This window comes from Enhydra lutris, unplaced genomic scaffold, assembly GCF_002288905.1.
Source record: "Enhydra lutris kenyoni isolate GAN:26980312 unplaced genomic scaffold, ASM228890v2 scaffoldscaffold16, whole genome shotgun sequence".
Lineage (NCBI taxonomy): Eukaryota > Metazoa > Chordata > Mammalia > Carnivora > Mustelidae > Enhydra > Enhydra lutris.
The window spans coordinates 7,890,866-7,907,496 of NW_019154100.1; the positions used below are offsets into that span (position 1 = coordinate 7,890,866).

At 44.9% G+C, this 16,631-nt stretch overlaps 1 protein-coding gene across 4 annotated transcripts in view; it reads right to left on the reverse strand.

The window, feature by feature from the left end:
* LOC111147285 (solute carrier family 25 member 13) overlaps positions 1-16,631 on the reverse strand; it is a 178,547-nt gene that overhangs the window by 52,362 nt on the left and 109,554 nt on the right. For all 4 annotated transcript variants that reach the window (XM_022503244.1, XM_022503243.1, XM_022503246.1 and 1 more), the window contains 3 exons: positions 16,268-16,426; positions 3,480-3,532; positions 1,974-2,054 (listed from right to left, as the gene is read on the reverse strand). In XM_022503244.1, the coding sequence (XP_022358952.1) occupies positions 1,974-2,054; positions 3,480-3,532; positions 16,268-16,426 (293 nt within the window). The remainder of the gene's footprint in view (positions 1-1,973; positions 2,055-3,479; positions 3,533-16,267; positions 16,427-16,631) is intronic.

Here is a 16,631-nt window from a genome sequence, read left to right on the forward strand (position 1 = left end):
CCCTTTGTATTCCCAATTGGAGAGACGAGGCTGTGGAAGCCACGAGGACCTTCTCAGGTGTGTGTCTAGTTCCAAGGGTGGGAAAACTATGTCGCAGCAAAGGAAGACGCTGCTGCTTTAAAAACACGCTGCTCAGAGAGCTGAAGGGTCTGGATTGTTTTGCTACCTACAGGATTGCTCACTTGAACAATAAACTCTGACTTCTTAAAGCAGCGTTGGTGGGGCGGAGGGAGCAAAACAGGAGCCTTGAAACACCGAGGACACGGTCTACCCGCCTTTGAGATGAAGGATGGTAAACCTCATTTCACAGATATTTTAAGTAGCTGTAAAGCCCGAGTGGCTCCAATTTTAAGCCCGTGTTTAGATCAGGCTTCAAGAAGGGCTGCACCCCTTTACAACAACTAGGCACCACTTCTGATGCCAATCTGCGCTTTGTGTTTGAAATGAGCGACCACAGACAAGAAAACAAGACCACCTACAGCAGACAATACGTGCCACAACCCATCTCCCAGACCCACGTGCCGACAAGGTGTTTTCGTTAAAAAGATAATAAACCTCCAGGTTATTGCCAAAATCTTGAGCAGTGTCACATAATTAATTTCACATTTTAAATTCTTACAGCGATATATAATCATGTCTTTTCAAGGTTTAAAACCTGACTTAAGAGAAACAACCCCTCCTACGCCCCCCCCCCCCCCCCGTACAGAAACACCCCTGCAACAGCCCGGAGGCCAGGCCAGAGGCAGCAGAGGGACACGCACCCCTTTAACAGGAGAAAACCCAGAGACGCAAATGGGCACTCCTGTTGTTTCAAATGAAAAGTACTTACCAGGAAGAGCAGCTTCTGCACCTCCTAATAATATTCTTTTTGATTATCACTGTGTGCCCTTTTTACTTAGAATAAGAAAGCCTCCCTTTTTCCAGCCTGAATGCTCCTAAAGTTACAGGACAAGGGGACCCTACCTGGCCATCTACGACAGGTCAGTGATCAAACAGAAAGAGAGTCAGGCAAGAGCCAAATTCCGTCTACCTCTGAAGAATGACCAGGATGATTTCTTAGCTCCTCCTCCCTTTAAGGAACCCCCATTCAAAGTCAGACAGGACAATAAGCCCTTTCCAAACAAAGGTTTAATATTCTCAGGTGTTTGCCCAGCATTGAAATGCAACGATTTTTAAGAAAAGATTATTCTATGAAGGCCATTACCTGCACAGAACTAATTGAAAATATAAGTGACTTCATCTTTAAGAAACAGGTTTAGATGGAAAATATACCAATATTGTATTGCCCTAGTGATCAAAGCCCGTTTAACCAACCATATCTTCAAATAGCACCAGTCTTTGTAGAAGAGTTTAATTTACTTAAAGTATTTGCATTCCCATGAACAAACTTGTACATGAGGTAAAACTAGACATCACGTTTTGCTGAGCTTAAGAACAAGATGCAGGACGTTCATCCATAGAAAGAAATACTCATTCCAAGCCCTTTCGACAATGCGGAGCACACTCAGCCAGTTGCTTCGCAGCATCCTTCTTCCAGAAGCGCACGGAAGCTTGAGCAGGTGCTGGTATATGGAAGGTCAAGCAAAGCAGAGCCACGGCTGCTGACTCCACAAACTACAGGTTTTAGTGCCTGGCCCAGCAGAGGGTGCCATGACGGAAGAACGTACTACAAATGAACTTTAGGAAAAGGTCAGCAAAGATTCTTTCAAAGGCCAAACACTTTCTGCCACAAACGACTTCTACTGCAGAACCAACCGAAAGCAATGACGGATTGAACAGGCATGACTTAACAGGCAATAAGATCAGAAACATTTACCCTTCCATCTCAGGAATGGTTCTTGGGCCCTAGAGGACTCTGCCCCTGCACAGGATCTGTGGTTGAACAGAAGCCTTAGTCCACATTAGGTTACCATGGTGGGGGTATGCACGTGCAACAAGTCTTTGCAACACAGGGTTCTGCAAAAGGTACTTACACAGCCGCCAGCAAGAATCTCTGCTGCGAGTGGGACCGAACCATCTTTGCGCATAAATTTATCCCTCACAAAATCATTCACCTTGAAGAAAAATATTTACAGAAGCTGATGAAAAATATAAAGAAAGTCATTAAACACTTATAAATAACAACTGTAAATATGTTCTCTGTCAGTATTACTCAAGTAATCATAAACTGAATAAATTAAAGATCTTAAAAGAGTTTAAGAAGTGCCTTTAAGAGCACATATGTACTTTTTTTAAAGGTAAAACATACATAAGTATTCCTGATGTTTCGGGAGAAAGAAATCGAAAGACAAATGGCTTAGGGGTGGCTCAGTGGGTTAAAGCCTCTGCCTTCGGCTCAGGTCATGATCTCAGGGTCCTGGGATCTAGCCCCGCATCGGGCTCTCTGCTCCGCGGGGAGCCTGCTTCCACCTCTCTCTCTGCCTGCCTCTCTGCCTACTTGTGATTTCTCTCTGTCAAATAAATAAAATCTTAAAAAAAAAAAATCACTTTCACATCTGCTAACAAAATTTAATCTAAAACAAAACGCATCACCGAGAAAAAGTTGGCTAAGCAGATTTTTTAGCTTAGCAGAAATTCAGTATCTAAGAATTCTCAACATCAGTGACCTTAATTAACTAAGTATAATGTACTCAAAAATCGTATGTACGACGGGCCATCTTAAAAATCAACCACGTTTTTGGAGGATACAAGCCAGAGAAGATGTGTTGTCCTGAGGCCACACAGTAACAGAGTAAAAGAATTTCAGGCCCCAAGGCTACAGAGCCCAATCTCAAAAAAGAGTTTAACCTTCTGGGGCTTTATGACCTTCGTTATGTAACAGCAGTATCTGTCCATTCCACTAATTTACTGAGTATCTTCCGTGTGTCACAAGAGAGCTGGAACTGGAAAATGGATCAACTTCAGCTGGAACTCAGACCCCTGTCAGACGGCCTGGCCTGGCAGACACTTATGGAATATGCCCGAACCATGAGTTCTATCAACGGCACATGCCACTTTGGAGTCGGAAAAACCTGGTTTTGGATTCTAATCTTTCCACTCAGGAACTGTCCACAGGAACTGTGGACATGGGTAAATACTGAAACCTTGTGGGCCTCACTTTCCTCATGTGTAAACGCCGGGTCCCACTTTGCTGGAGGTGAAACAAGAGCAGGTCACACAGGTACACGCATGTACCGTACAGACAGCACGGGTGGAGGCAAATTTAGCGGCAGCTGCTGCCGCACTGGTGGCAGAGGGTGACGGTGGTGGCTGACAGTGGTGGTGGTGGTGGTGGGTAGCAGCCACCACAGGTCCTATTCAAATACAGCATCCCATTTTTGGATGTTCAGTGCTCGGTGGAGGACAGTGATAAGCTGTGTGTGATGAGTGCCCTAGGTTCGAAGGAGCCAGCACCTCCGAGGAAACACAAACCCGAGAATCTGCTAGACTCCTGACTGTGCAAACTCCCTGCATATGAAGCATCAACTGAAAAGACTTACTGTAAGTTTTATGGCCTTCTCTGGGGCAACTCCCAGTAACTGTGGCAACAGACCTAAGAAGCAACAAAAAGCACAAGTATATTAAATAAAATACCGTTAACTAAACAAATCAACAGCTCTAAGGAAGGGATCACCATCTAAACACCGGGGCAACCTTGGCTGCGATTTTCTGCAATTACTTTTAATGAGAATACACAAAATGGAATGTGTAAGTACAAATGTGTCTAAGAGCCACATCAGGACCAAGTAAATTCTTTCTTATATTCTGGGTCGTTTGCACGTTGCGTGAATCAACAGCATTAGTGAGAGAGGAAATCTCATTATTCCCTAAGTTTGTTCTTTTCCCTCCTGCCTCTTCAATACGTGAAATAAGGGTACTTTAGTGAGCCTATTATTTTTTTTTCTAACACTCTTTCCATCTCCCCGCCCCCGAAGGCCCACAGTTTAGCCATTCCTTCATTTAGCAACTATAACTTGGTGACAAGCACAAGACAAACAAGGTTCTTGCTCTGACCAGCCTCAGACGGAAGGAAGGGAGAGGCTTTCCTGAAGACGTGACAATTGGGGAAAAACGCATTCTGGAGGGGGAACAGATAAGGCAAAGAAAGCAGAGTAGGAACAAGCCCAGTGTGCTCAAAAATGAGGGTGAATGTCGGTGAGCCGCCAGGTACAGAGCTGGCACGAGGAGAGAGACACACCGGTCGGGGCCAGATGCTAGAGCAGTGCTGTGGGCCAAGATCCTGCGTTAGCTGGGAAGTCATTACAGGCCCCCATCAAGAGAATGATACACTACTTCATATTTTAAAAAGACCACTCTCGCTGCTGTGTGGGGAAAAAGGGCATACTAATGGGGGGGGTGGGTGGGTGGGTGGGTGTGAGTGTGTGTGTGTGTGTGTGTGTGTGTGTGTGTGTGTGTGTATATATATATATATATATATATATATATATATATATATATATATAAGACAGAAAAAGAAAAACTGGGTTTGACATGAATACCTGGGGAGAGATGAAGCCTGGGGAGAGTAACGGGTTTGAGGTGGGAAGTGAGAAATTCTGTTTTAAACATGTTAGAGTGGGAAATACGTATCAAGGGCACAGGAAGAGGATGCCTTTCACAGGAAAGGCAGCTTCTGGGAAAGGCAGTCACAACAGGAGTGGATTGATACAGGTAAACTAAAAAATGTCATCATTTTCATTCATGCTAAGGAAATAAAATCAAAGGCAAAAGCCTTTTTTCTTGGAAACACATCGTGAGCTAACTCTGAGAATCATAGCGTACTGTCCCCTTAGCGTACTGTCCCCTTGTCATACTGCCATCCTTGAGAGGGACTTCACAGCGTTAGCCTCTGTCGGTAGGGACAATTTTCTAATTCGTCAACATAAGAAGGTTGATCAACTGGCAGTCTCCCCTGTGCCAGACCAGCCTGGCAAACACCATCTTCCTCAGCCTGTGGCTGAAAGTTGCCAGCCTGAGGGCTGTCTGTATCCAGTCTGCAGGTGTGTTTTATAGAGTAGCGCAAGGTTTCCAGTGTAATTTGAGCTTACTGTAAAGATGTAAAGACAGATCGATCGATGGACCGACGACTGCGTCGATCTGACAGCCCTTGGCCGCTTTCTGACAGTACTGCAACCTGCTCCAGCTGGGCGAGGCTCTGCCCTTTAGGACTGAGCATCGGTCCCCCCAACTCCCTCCTGATGACGTGGGATTGAGGACAACTGCCATTCATTATTTTTCTTGCTCTGTTGCTATCTTCACAAGAGAGAAATGTTTTTCTATGCCTCTGGTTCTACAAAAAGCACAAACAGCTTCGTGTTTGAGGAAAAATGGGAGCAAGCTCATTTCACTGTGGCCACGCAATGATAAGAATGCAGATGCTAACGAAACTGTTCTTTAAAAACGGCTGACCTAAAAACAGCTAACGTATTATTTATGATGTATCAGGCACCACCTTCACCATTTCACTGACTCATTTACTTCTTATAACCACCCTGCAGAGAAGAAACTGAGGTAGACAGAGATTCATCACTCTGAATCACCCAGCTGACAAATGGTGAGGCTAGGATTCCAACCTGAGCCCTCCTCCTCGAGAGTCCATGTTTTTAGACAATACTCACCTGTCCTATACCCCATAGCAAACGTGAATCTGCCTCTCACACCCTGCCTTTCTTCACGTACATAACCCGCCCGGACCCTAGAAACCTTTGAGTTTGCAATGTCTTCTCTAGGGCACCCTATCTGCAGCCTGCTTCACCCCACACCCACAGCTGATCAAGGATCAGACACTTAGAACACGTGTAGGCCACAAGTCCAGCAACCTGAGCCCTACGAGCTGGCAGCCTAAGTGGAGCTGGCCGGTGGGCGATCTTCACCCACTGTGCAACAGACTCCTAAGAGTGAAGGGCCAGTGAGCACAGAGGCGCAGATGGAGCAGACGCCCTGCAGACGGGGAGCGGGGGCGGCTGAACCCTGGATGGCTGAACACTGAGATGAAGCACGAGGAACATAATAAGGAAGTGGACGGGCAGACAGAAGAGAATGGGAAGCCGATGCAACAGAGACACCAAAGAGAGAGAACACAGCCCATGAAGGGTACCCAGGTCGGGGTTGGGGGTGGCCTTGACCATCTTCTGGTCCCTCTGAGGCCAGGTTCCACGGACATTCCTACCCTGGCATCGCTGGGGGATCTCTGCCTTCTTTCTCTCTTGAGTAAACTCTTACCAAAACTCTGCTCTCACTAGCTGGGAAGTGGGCTATGCTCTTTATAATCTAAATGAACCAAAGCAGCACAGAAAACATGAATACGAAACCACCTGGCCCAAGCAAGTGCTCTTACTCAAAGTGAGCACTCTCTCCTCCTGAACTAGATTCACTTAGGAATCTTTTACTTATACTGAATGATAGAATACGATGTCTTTGATAGGAGAAAAGAGGCTTTGTTATGACTTTATACAGGTACAATGCTAATTTCTACAGGTAAAATAGAGGGATGCACTGTTTTAACTACACCTTAACATTTACAATTTCCATTTTCCTCTGTATTCAGGTCAAGTATCAAAATGTTTAGTTAAAATATTTACTCACTAGATGTATTTTTCTCACCATTAAATTGTAGACCAAAACCATGGATGGGCTGAAAGCACTGTGATTTAAATGATGATCTCTTGTCTCTATAACCACCCTGTGACAGTCTTTTAAAATGACTAATAAAAAACAGCCCACAGAGCCAAATGACTACAGCGTTAGACACAATCACTTCAGCCAGCCTTTTAAGCTATCGAGATTTGTCTTTCTCACTATAAATTTAGTAATGTACCGTGAACAACAAAAACCAAAACCAAACAAAAGAGAAAACCCTGTGTTTCAGACTAAATGTAGGGCAGCAGATATTTATTTGTCCAACAAACATTTATCAAGAGCCTTCTGCCATGCCTGGGACTGGAAGGAACTGCGATGGACACAGCAAAGTCTGTGCCGCCCCCAGGAGAAATTCTCAGTGTAGAAGAAAAGGGAACCCTAGGTGTCTCTGTGTGCCCCTGAAGGGAGATAAACCACCTAAAAAAAAAAAAAAATAGAATAAAATAAACCATCTCTGGATCTCTGGTAAGTCCCAGAGCCCAGAGGCATCAAAGAACTACATGAATACAGTGGAGAGAACCAGCTGTTTCCTGCAGGAGAGAGGAGAGCATCAAAGAGGAGGAGGTACTAGATCTGGGTCTTGAAGGCAATGCAGAGGTTCACTGGAGAAGAGAGCTGGGGCCAGTGAGTGACAGGCAGCAAAGTCTGAAGAGCACAGCACAGTCAGGGTTGGGGCAAGACCACTGAAGGCTGTGGCTGGATCACAGATCGGGTGCCAAGTAACCGTAGTAGTGACAGTGGTGACAGCCAGAATTCGGGGGCACCTCCCACATGTCAGGCACTATTCTGCAGGCTTTAGGTGACTCAACACACTTAATCCACGTAAGTCAAAACAGTAACTCAGTGCAAGTTATTCTTATCCCATCAAGAGAAACTGAAACAGACTTCAAGGAGCCTGCCCAAGGTCACTCAGCTGTTAGATGGGAGAATGGGTTCAACCCAGGTGGTCTGGCTGGAGGGGTGCTCCTATCTGGTGCATTGTACTGCTACAGCATACTGCTTCTCTCTCAGGGCACACTAAGGAGCTCAGGCCAAAGTCTGTAGATACATGGGTGGCTTTTAAAGTAGAGAGCGAAATTCAAAGAATAAAAAGTTCTAGAGGCTGGTGAAGGACAGATGCTAGGGCCAGAGACCTAAGGCAGGAAGAGTAATCAAGAGGTTAAAGTAATATAATCGGAGGCCCTGAGTTTCACTAAATGAACAACTTCAGCTCAGTAAGAATAAAATCAAAGTACAGACCCATTCCTAAGACTTAGGCCAGATGTTGGCCCCTGGGGACACACTGGATAAGGTCCACTCTTGTGATTACTGCTCTGGCTAATCAGGGAAACAAAGGCAGCTGTGGACCGTGACCTGACCCGAGTGCCACTACGGATGCGGGCCTGGACACCAGCAGCCCTGCATAAATGCCCTCTGGAAAGGGTCATGATGTGTGGGACAATGAAAAGTCCCAGAGGTGGGGATTTCAGGAACCCTTCCGGATCCCTGACCCCCTGCCCCAGGGGGCGGGGAAGGGGGGTTGGGGAGGGGCGTGGCTCAGTAATGCCTAAAACAGTCAGTCTGGTTATGGCACTCCAAAACCATCCCAGTGAAGTTTAAAGCACATGTATGTTTGACATCTGGGTAACTCAGCAGAAAAATTAGGCTTCTAATGGAAGATGTTTCTGTTGGATTGTGGAAACTCATTTTAACAGAGAATGGATGTGTGTGTTGTTTCGAACTTGTCAAAACAGCAGTCTATTTTCCAACTACCTCAAATGAAATTTATTAGTGTGGTTAGTTTTCTAATCTTCTCATTTTAGTTCAGCTCCATCAGCACATATGGCAATGCTTCCCTGGCAAACTTTACCAGAAGGCTGCTAATGCGAGAAAAGATTTACAGGGTACAATATTAATATAGTATTTTGTCTTCAAATTTCATAGGGCTGAGATATAAATCACACTACCCCCTCTGATCCTAGACCCTCTTGCAAACCCAGCGAGAACTGAGCTGGAGGTGTGGGAAACTAAGCCCCCATCAGGACCCTCCAACCTGAGTGTCCTATAGCACCCCGAAGAAGTTCCGGAGCACTGTGCTGGATCAGAGGGCTACTATGCTATTCTTTACTTAAAAACCTTTAGAAATAGAATTCTAGAATCTCAGGGTTGGAAGGGACTCTGAGAGAAACTCATTAATACTGCTGGCCTAACTGATGCGATTTATTTCCAATGGCTTGGCAGCAAAATGAATGGCCTGGAGCCTGGGCTTTGGAGGTTGACAGACCCGGGGGCTAGAATCCGAGGCCTGCACCTCTCTCCTGCTGAGTGATCTTGCGGGTGCTCTTCCTTGAACTTGAGGTTCTTCACTGGTAAATCACAGGTGCTAATGATGACTCATTGGTTTATCACAACGATTATACAAGTAAATGTAGAGCTAGACACGGTTCACAACCCTTATTACATATTCAAAAATGAGCTGTTTCTACCTATCTGTTCGAGGCATGTCCTTGATTCTGCTCCTGCATACAAGAGGCAATTCTACCAAAGAATGCTCGCAGCCCAGAGTTAAGTCTGGAGTAGAGTGCTGTCTCCAGAGCATTATGCCTTAGAAGAGCTGTCCCCTAGATGTAAGGGCACGTCTGGTCCGAGATTGTCTCGTGGACCTGCTTCCTCTGTGCAGAGATAAGGAAGTAGCACAGACATAACAATACATCTTTAGGTTTTCAAGTTAAACTAAAATGTCTCTGTTAAGAAGTGATACACTACTCAACCTCTCATGATAAGTGACTTTTTACAATGTGACTTCTAGCGAGTGGCAGAGGACTGTGGAGTGACTTCTAGCGAGTGGCAGAGGACTGTGGAGTCTTGACCCAGGATGCTAGGTCTGCAGGCTGTCTCTGGTAGCTACTAGCTGTGTCCTTGTGGGCAGTGGCGCTTGGAGTTGAGTTCATTCAGCTCCACTGCTCTCCTCCAGCCAGGATTCTCTGCCCCCGCTTGGCGTCTCCCTGGTCCCTCTAGGAGACTTACTGTTCCACCTTTCTTTGCTCTGTAAAGGCTTTTCTTCTGGCCCAGACTGTTCGAAACTTTTCTCTGGGCCCCGGTCAATACTGGGCCAGCACCCTACATAGATGGGCCCTTCCACAGGGCAAAAGGAGCTCAGTGGAGTTGTGATGGGCATCCACATCACGTGTCTACTTCTCTGTCTTTACAGGCGTTGAGTACCGGGCACTGAAGGACTGAACAGCAGGGCCAACCTGCTGGTGACAACCTGGAGAACAGGGCCGAATCCGGGCGTGCACAGGGAAGCGGGCTTGGGGAGAGCGGCAGGCCCGTAGATGGTGTAAGCACCTTGTGCAGCTCTCCCGCAATGCCCCACTCCCTGAGGCAGGCAGGAGCACAGATGCTGAGGGCCCCCAGCAACGAAGAAACTCTGTAACTAAAGCAGCATCTGTCTCCCGGCAGACAAAAACACACTGGGGAGTGGCAAGCACAGTGCTGAGAAAGCGACTGCTGAGCTCGTAATGGGGAAGGGGGCGTCCAGGGCAGAGAGAGCAGTGGAGTTTGGGAGGGGAAATGAGCACATAAACGATCCCCAGTCCTCTAGCCAAAGGCACATGAAGCACTTTTTTGTGTTATCTAGTTTCAACCCAGAGGAAACCCCTGCAATGTTAAATTCTTACCCTCCTGACCTCCCCCAGAGGCCACTACACTTGCCCTCATCTTCCCAGAGAGCCCACCTTGCTTTCAACATCAGATTACACTTCATTCTGGAGCTATCAGCACTCTATGCGCCCTGTCTCACAGCTTTTATTCCTGCTCCTAGTTCCATGGCCTTCTCTCTTCACTTGTTCAAACCTTCTTTCCTCCCTCCTCCTCCAACCGCCCGTCTGTCCGCCTTTGACTCATATTGCCCTGAGGCATGAGGCATTTCCACCCTCCCTACTGAGCTATCCCCTTTCAGATCACTCCAGGTCTCTGCACTGGCTCTTGGGGAGCACCCCACCGGGACTGTGCAGCAGAGATGCGGAAATGGCTGGGAGGGGGGACCACAGTGCAGATGGTCAGATTTAAACGACTGCTCATCTGGATTAAATGTTTTACTCCAAATGTCAAGAACCAACCATGGTTCAGGATGCCTTCAGAAGACTGAGTGTCAAAATGTAAATGAATGATACTGATTATTGTCTAGGAAGGATTTAGTTCCTTTGACTCCTCTGTATCGGGGCTGGCTTTCTCGAAGTGAAGATCACTGGGAAGAAAGGTCATATCCCCTCCTTCCATTTGTCACTCTGGTACATGACAACTCCTATTCGTCTTTTCTTCTGCCTCAACTAATTCCTTGCTGATGAGGTTTAACCTGTTCTGCTTGCTGTGGCCTCAGCAACGGCAACTGGTTGCAAATTACCATCCTGGAGGCCCAGCGCTACCTCACTCAATCTTTTCTTCCCTGGGCTACTACTTCAATCTTTTCGTCATCCTTCCCAAGTTTCTAAGCTCACCACTCTTGTCATCTGGCACTCTCTGGCCTCTGATATCGCACTCACCCCCCTTGGTCTGACCTTGTGCTACCTCTGCCTCCTGTGTTAATACCCTGTGCTCAGTAGGGCTGGCTGGCTGTACATCTCCACAGATGTGATTACCCAGCTCACAGCTTCCTAGGCGCAAATGTCTGCCTTCTGATCTTTTCACAGCCTTAATACCCTAAATTAAAATATGCAAAAAAAACTGGCTAAAAAAGAAAAAAATAGTTAGATTCAAACCAATCTATTTTGTGCTCATTAGAAGCTTTGCTGGACAAGGACAGACCCCCATGATTTGGTGTAGTTCAAGGATTCAATGCAGTTGGTTCCAAGACACATGCATTCTTAAGTTATGCAAAACAGTTGTAGAAACTCCAATCATTTTATTTTGGTGCCAGAATTTTTTTAAGTTTATTTTTATCCACAAGAATTACTCAAGAAGGAACTTCACTGTGGACCCATGTAATTTGGGTACTACCCTCTATAGAGACATTAACCACAACAAGAGGCCTCGCTTAAACTAGATGTCTGACAAAACTTCCTTCCAGAATGCAAACATATCAATAACATCCCGAGATATCACCACAATATCCTCTAGATGTCACCTTGAGAACATTCCAGGATGGAAGACGACTGCTTTCGCACCACACAGACAACGTGAAATAGACCCATCTGAGACTCTGTAAGCCTTGATTGATGGGTTTAATTAAAACAAAACAAAAAAAATTTTTTTCTGCCAATTAACTAAAACATTAAGTAGTGCTCCAAAATAAGTTGAATTCATAAAATGATCTAATTTTTCCTTCTGATAGATTTTCCATGACTTCTCCCATCAACAGAAACAAAAACAAAAACCTTTCCTTAAGAAGTACTTCTCATGGATTCTGATTTCTCTTCAATCTCCCTCCCCAAAGATCCTCCCCCAAACTTTCCTAATTCTAAGGCTGCTCCTCTCATTACCTGAAGCATCTGAGGGAGGAGAGTAGAGCAAAGTTTAAAGGCAGAAATCAGTTATTCCTGGACTGGTAAGAGCATTTAATTGGGGATGATTACCCAACCCAATCAATTGTTTCTCTTTAATATGCCAAGTCAATAGCAGGCCAATAAGTGACTCATTTTGTCCCCCGGTTCATTCAAACCAAATGAGCTGTCAGGTACTTCATTAGGAATTTTAAACACCTGAATGCATGAAATCGATCTGGAGAGGGAGGAGGAAATAAAGGAAGCCTTCTACAGCTGACTGCAGGCAGATCTGGATTATCCTGGGTGTTATTTCCCCTCATACAGACAACTTAGCCTGAGGGTCTGATTTTCAACAATTACAGAAAAATCTTGGAAAATCAATCATTTTCTCATAACAACAACAACAACAACAACAACAAAATAGTGTATACAACAGAGAAGGTCTGCGGAGTCAGTCTCATAGGATTTCCAAGGGACAATCACTAATCCCGATCCCAATAAGAGACTCTCGGAGACAAGGGAACGGTGCACTGCACAGAGACATGGAGAGTAAGACCTAAGAAATCCCCAATACTACAACGCCTCCTGGCTTGCTGGAGGTCCAGGACGCCCCACCACATCCACTGAGGACAGTTGCTGACACTGTTATCAATCCCCTTTGGACCCCGGGGCGGTGTTCGAAATGCACTCCCCATTTAGGGCTGGATAACCTCCAGACTGCATGCAGAGGCTGGCAGCTCCCAGAGAAAGCAAAGAGAAAAAAAAAACCACCTGTGGTGGAGGTATCAAGAATTCTTTAGAAAGATCTTCATTCTAGCTGTTGCACGAGGAATTATTTCTCCATACAAACACAGCACCCCTGGAGAGATCTGTATTCTTGTTATCGGAAGAAAAGGAAAAAAAAAAAAAGAGCGAGGAAGATGCTCATTCACCTTATAATAAGGATGCATGCGGCAAGCACCTTCTTTCAGGGTGAACTGAAAACTTTTTTCTGAAATATGCATAAAGATAATTTTAAAATAAGGGGAGAGACCTTACTTGTGCAACATTCCCAAATTATACTATTCAGGAAATATTAGCAATTACATATGTATTGATGCAGAAAAATTACATGTTAAGCAAAATTCCATAATAGAAAAAATAGGCTCCATATTTCAAAACATGTTTATAAATTTGAGATGTCCTCTGACACCTTCTCACATCCTGCTAGGTGAAGCGTTATCAGAGGCAATTCTAAATTCCCAAAATTGAAACTCAAGTTTCCCCTAAAATAAAATTTTTAAACATCAGAATTACATCTGATGAGAAATTTAGTGAAAGAACCACACGCAGGCTGTGTGCTGTCTTGACGCTGCACACACAGGTTACAATAGTGATTCCCAGGGTACCTCAGGTTTTGTTGTTTCTACTAAAATTTACACTAGTACTGACGGCTTCCCATTTTCATCTCATCTTTCTCCTACCCTAATGACAAGCATTCATAAATAAGCAGTTACATACAATTATTAATTAATAATTATGTACAAGGAATGAAAGAGAATTGGTCCCCAACTAATCAATAAAAGGAACAGGTCATTTTTATGAAGCAAGGTCAAAAATGATTTTTTTTTAAATGATTTTTTTTTTAACCTGAACTACTACCAATCATCTCTTTGCTCTCAAGATCCAAACTAAAGAACAAAACCCAACAAGGTTTTATAATAAACCTTTCGCTTTAAAACCAGTTACTAGAAAATAGAAGAATTCAAGAGGAAATGAACAGAGATGACTCTCAGAATTAATCTTCTTATACTCACATTCTACCTAGCACCCTCTCACAGGGAACCCCCTAGGGTACAGGCAGCCAAAACAGTAAGATAAACGGTGGTTTCTAAACCAGGAAAAAGGGGAGGACTGAGTTTTTGGTTTTCAAAGTGAGCTTCCATCTCTAATGGGGGGCTGACTCCCTTCCCTAAATTGTTAAAACCAGCTCCCCGCCCCCCATCCTCCAGCCCCTCACTTACATACATAATCTCGAAAAAGCATGACGTTTGTGGGATGGCCATATTATAGCTCGGCACTCAGTACTCATATATGCTTTAAGCTGTTCTGTCTATGAGGTTAAAAGAACAGGTCAAGGAAGAAAACCTGGATAAACCAAGAATCAAGATCTGTCAGACTGGTCAAAGAGAAAGAGAAAGAGAAAGGGACTCAACATCACATCAAACCAGGTCAATACAAGCATATTAAAGACATCGAGCAGGACAAAAAGTATTTCTCACAATCCTAAAGGCACTCTCGACATTTAATCCAATACATAAAAAAAAATCCAATACAGAGGGAAGGCCATAAAAGCAGTCTGTGAAGCAATGGCAAGGCTCAGACGCCCTTCTGCCTTGATGCACAAAGCTCTCCAGGCAGAAAACCACCCACGGGAATGGGGCAGGTGGCAGCCTTTGCCAGAGTCACTGCAAAGCAGGCACTGTGACATTAACCTTGTACTACCTGGGAGACATTTCATTTGTGAGGTTTGTTGTCACCAGGACAGAAGAGTATTTCAAATGGAAGGCAGTGACCCTGTAAGGGTCATCATCAATCACCTGGGGTCAAAGACCTTCCCAATTGTAAGAAGAGGCAGGGGGTGAGGGAAAGAGGGTAGAGAACAGATCAAAAGGCCTTTGATGGGAGTTATCTACCTACACAACAGAACCTGCAAAATGGAGCTTCTCTGGAGTTTAAAACCCCCTAGTTTCTAAGGTGAGAGATTTCAAGAGGGGTCTTTGTTTTTTTACACTTGGATGCATAAGATGAAGCTGGAATCAGCAGATGGCAGAAGAGGCCTAGAGGCACAGGTTTCCGCGGCTGCCAGTTCCAAGGTCTGTCCCCACAGAGTACTAAATACTATTTTCTTCTACAGCAAGCACTGAGAGGGAGGGAAGACCTTGCCAACAGTGCAGTTGCCAAACGGCAAAGTGGCTCAGCTTAAAACACCTTGCAATACTGTGTGTGTGAGTGTGTATGTGTGTGTGTGTGTGTATATATATATATATTTCCCTGCAGAGGGAAAGAAGGAATCTTAAGCAGGATCCGTGCCTAGCACAGAACCCAACATGGGGCTTGATCTCATGATCCCAATATCATGACCCTAACCAAAACCAAGAGTAGGACAGCTTAAATAACTGAGCTACCCAGGTGCCCCACAATACTGTATTTTTTTTAATTTTTTATTTTTAAAGATTTTTATTTATGTATTTGACAGAGAGAGAGATCACAAGTAGGCAGAGAGGCACACAGAGGGGAAGGGAAAAGCAGGCTCCCCCCTGAGAAGGGAGCCCAACGCGGGGCTTGATCCCAGAACTCTGAGATCATGACCTGAACCAAAAGCAGAGGCTTAACCCACCTGAGCCACCCAGGCACCCTGCAATACTGTATTTTAGCAAATACACTTACTTCTTTTCTCTTTGTAGAAGGCAATACAGAGAGGTTGGGAAGTAAAGTCAAGCCTCTTTAAGCCAATGCCAACAGAAAACCAGTCAGGATCTGTGAGATCTTTTCTATGATGCCATACATCTTGCTACTGTTTCCCTTGTTTCATGAACCTTAGAGGATGGAAGGAACAGCTGGACAGGACTACCTGTTAGAGCGGTGCATGAATCAACTCCATTGGGTACAGAGTGAGAGGTAGGGAAGGGGCAACTTTAACCAAGAAAGAAGCAGTAAAGGAGGATTCCACTGAACCCGCTTTTCTTGGATTTTTTTACCCATTTAATGGACTTTTCTGGGGTATATTCAAGGACAATCATTAATCCCGAGTAGGCTCTGCTCTGTCCCCAGGATGCCTTTTCGTTTTAGCTGGTGAGCAGAGTTACTTCAGGAAGAAAATCATATGAGCCTTTTAAAAAACCCACTGAGGTGAGCGCCTGGGTGGCTCAGTGGGTTAAAAAACCCACTGAGGATATTTATAAAAAATAATTATTTTAAGAACTAAAACATACTAAAGAGCAATATAAATGGCTTTCAGATTATGGGCTGTTTTGATTAGCCATGCCCTGGATGCCTCCAGCCTACTCCCATTAGCATGGATAATTGAGAATCTGCTGCATTTCCATTGTAATGCAGTCTCCCTAATCCATTTCAGGCATGCAGATGGAAAACCAAACCTTCTGGCTACTATTTCACCTTACATGAATTTAGCACATGGCACTAACCTCTGTATAGTCCAAAGAAGCCTTCATAGCGTAGCACTTTCTTAAAACAGTCAAAGCTGTTTTTATACATAAGTTCTCCCACAAAAGAGCCGGTTGATCGTTGGTTCTGCATCCGAGTTTTTACGAGATCAATAGGATACACGGCAGTGGCTCCAACAGCTAAAATCAGATAATGCCAATAGTTCAGGAGGCAGTCAGGTCAGTCAGAGGAAAGGGGAAGGTGGTCAACGTCAAAGAGAGGCCAGATGAAGGAAAGGGACAAACTGTGCACGTACAGATTGTAAAAGTGCATGAACTTTCCTAGTAAACAACTACAGGTTTTCACTCAGATGTCTTCTGGTAAAACGATGTCCCAGACAGTTCA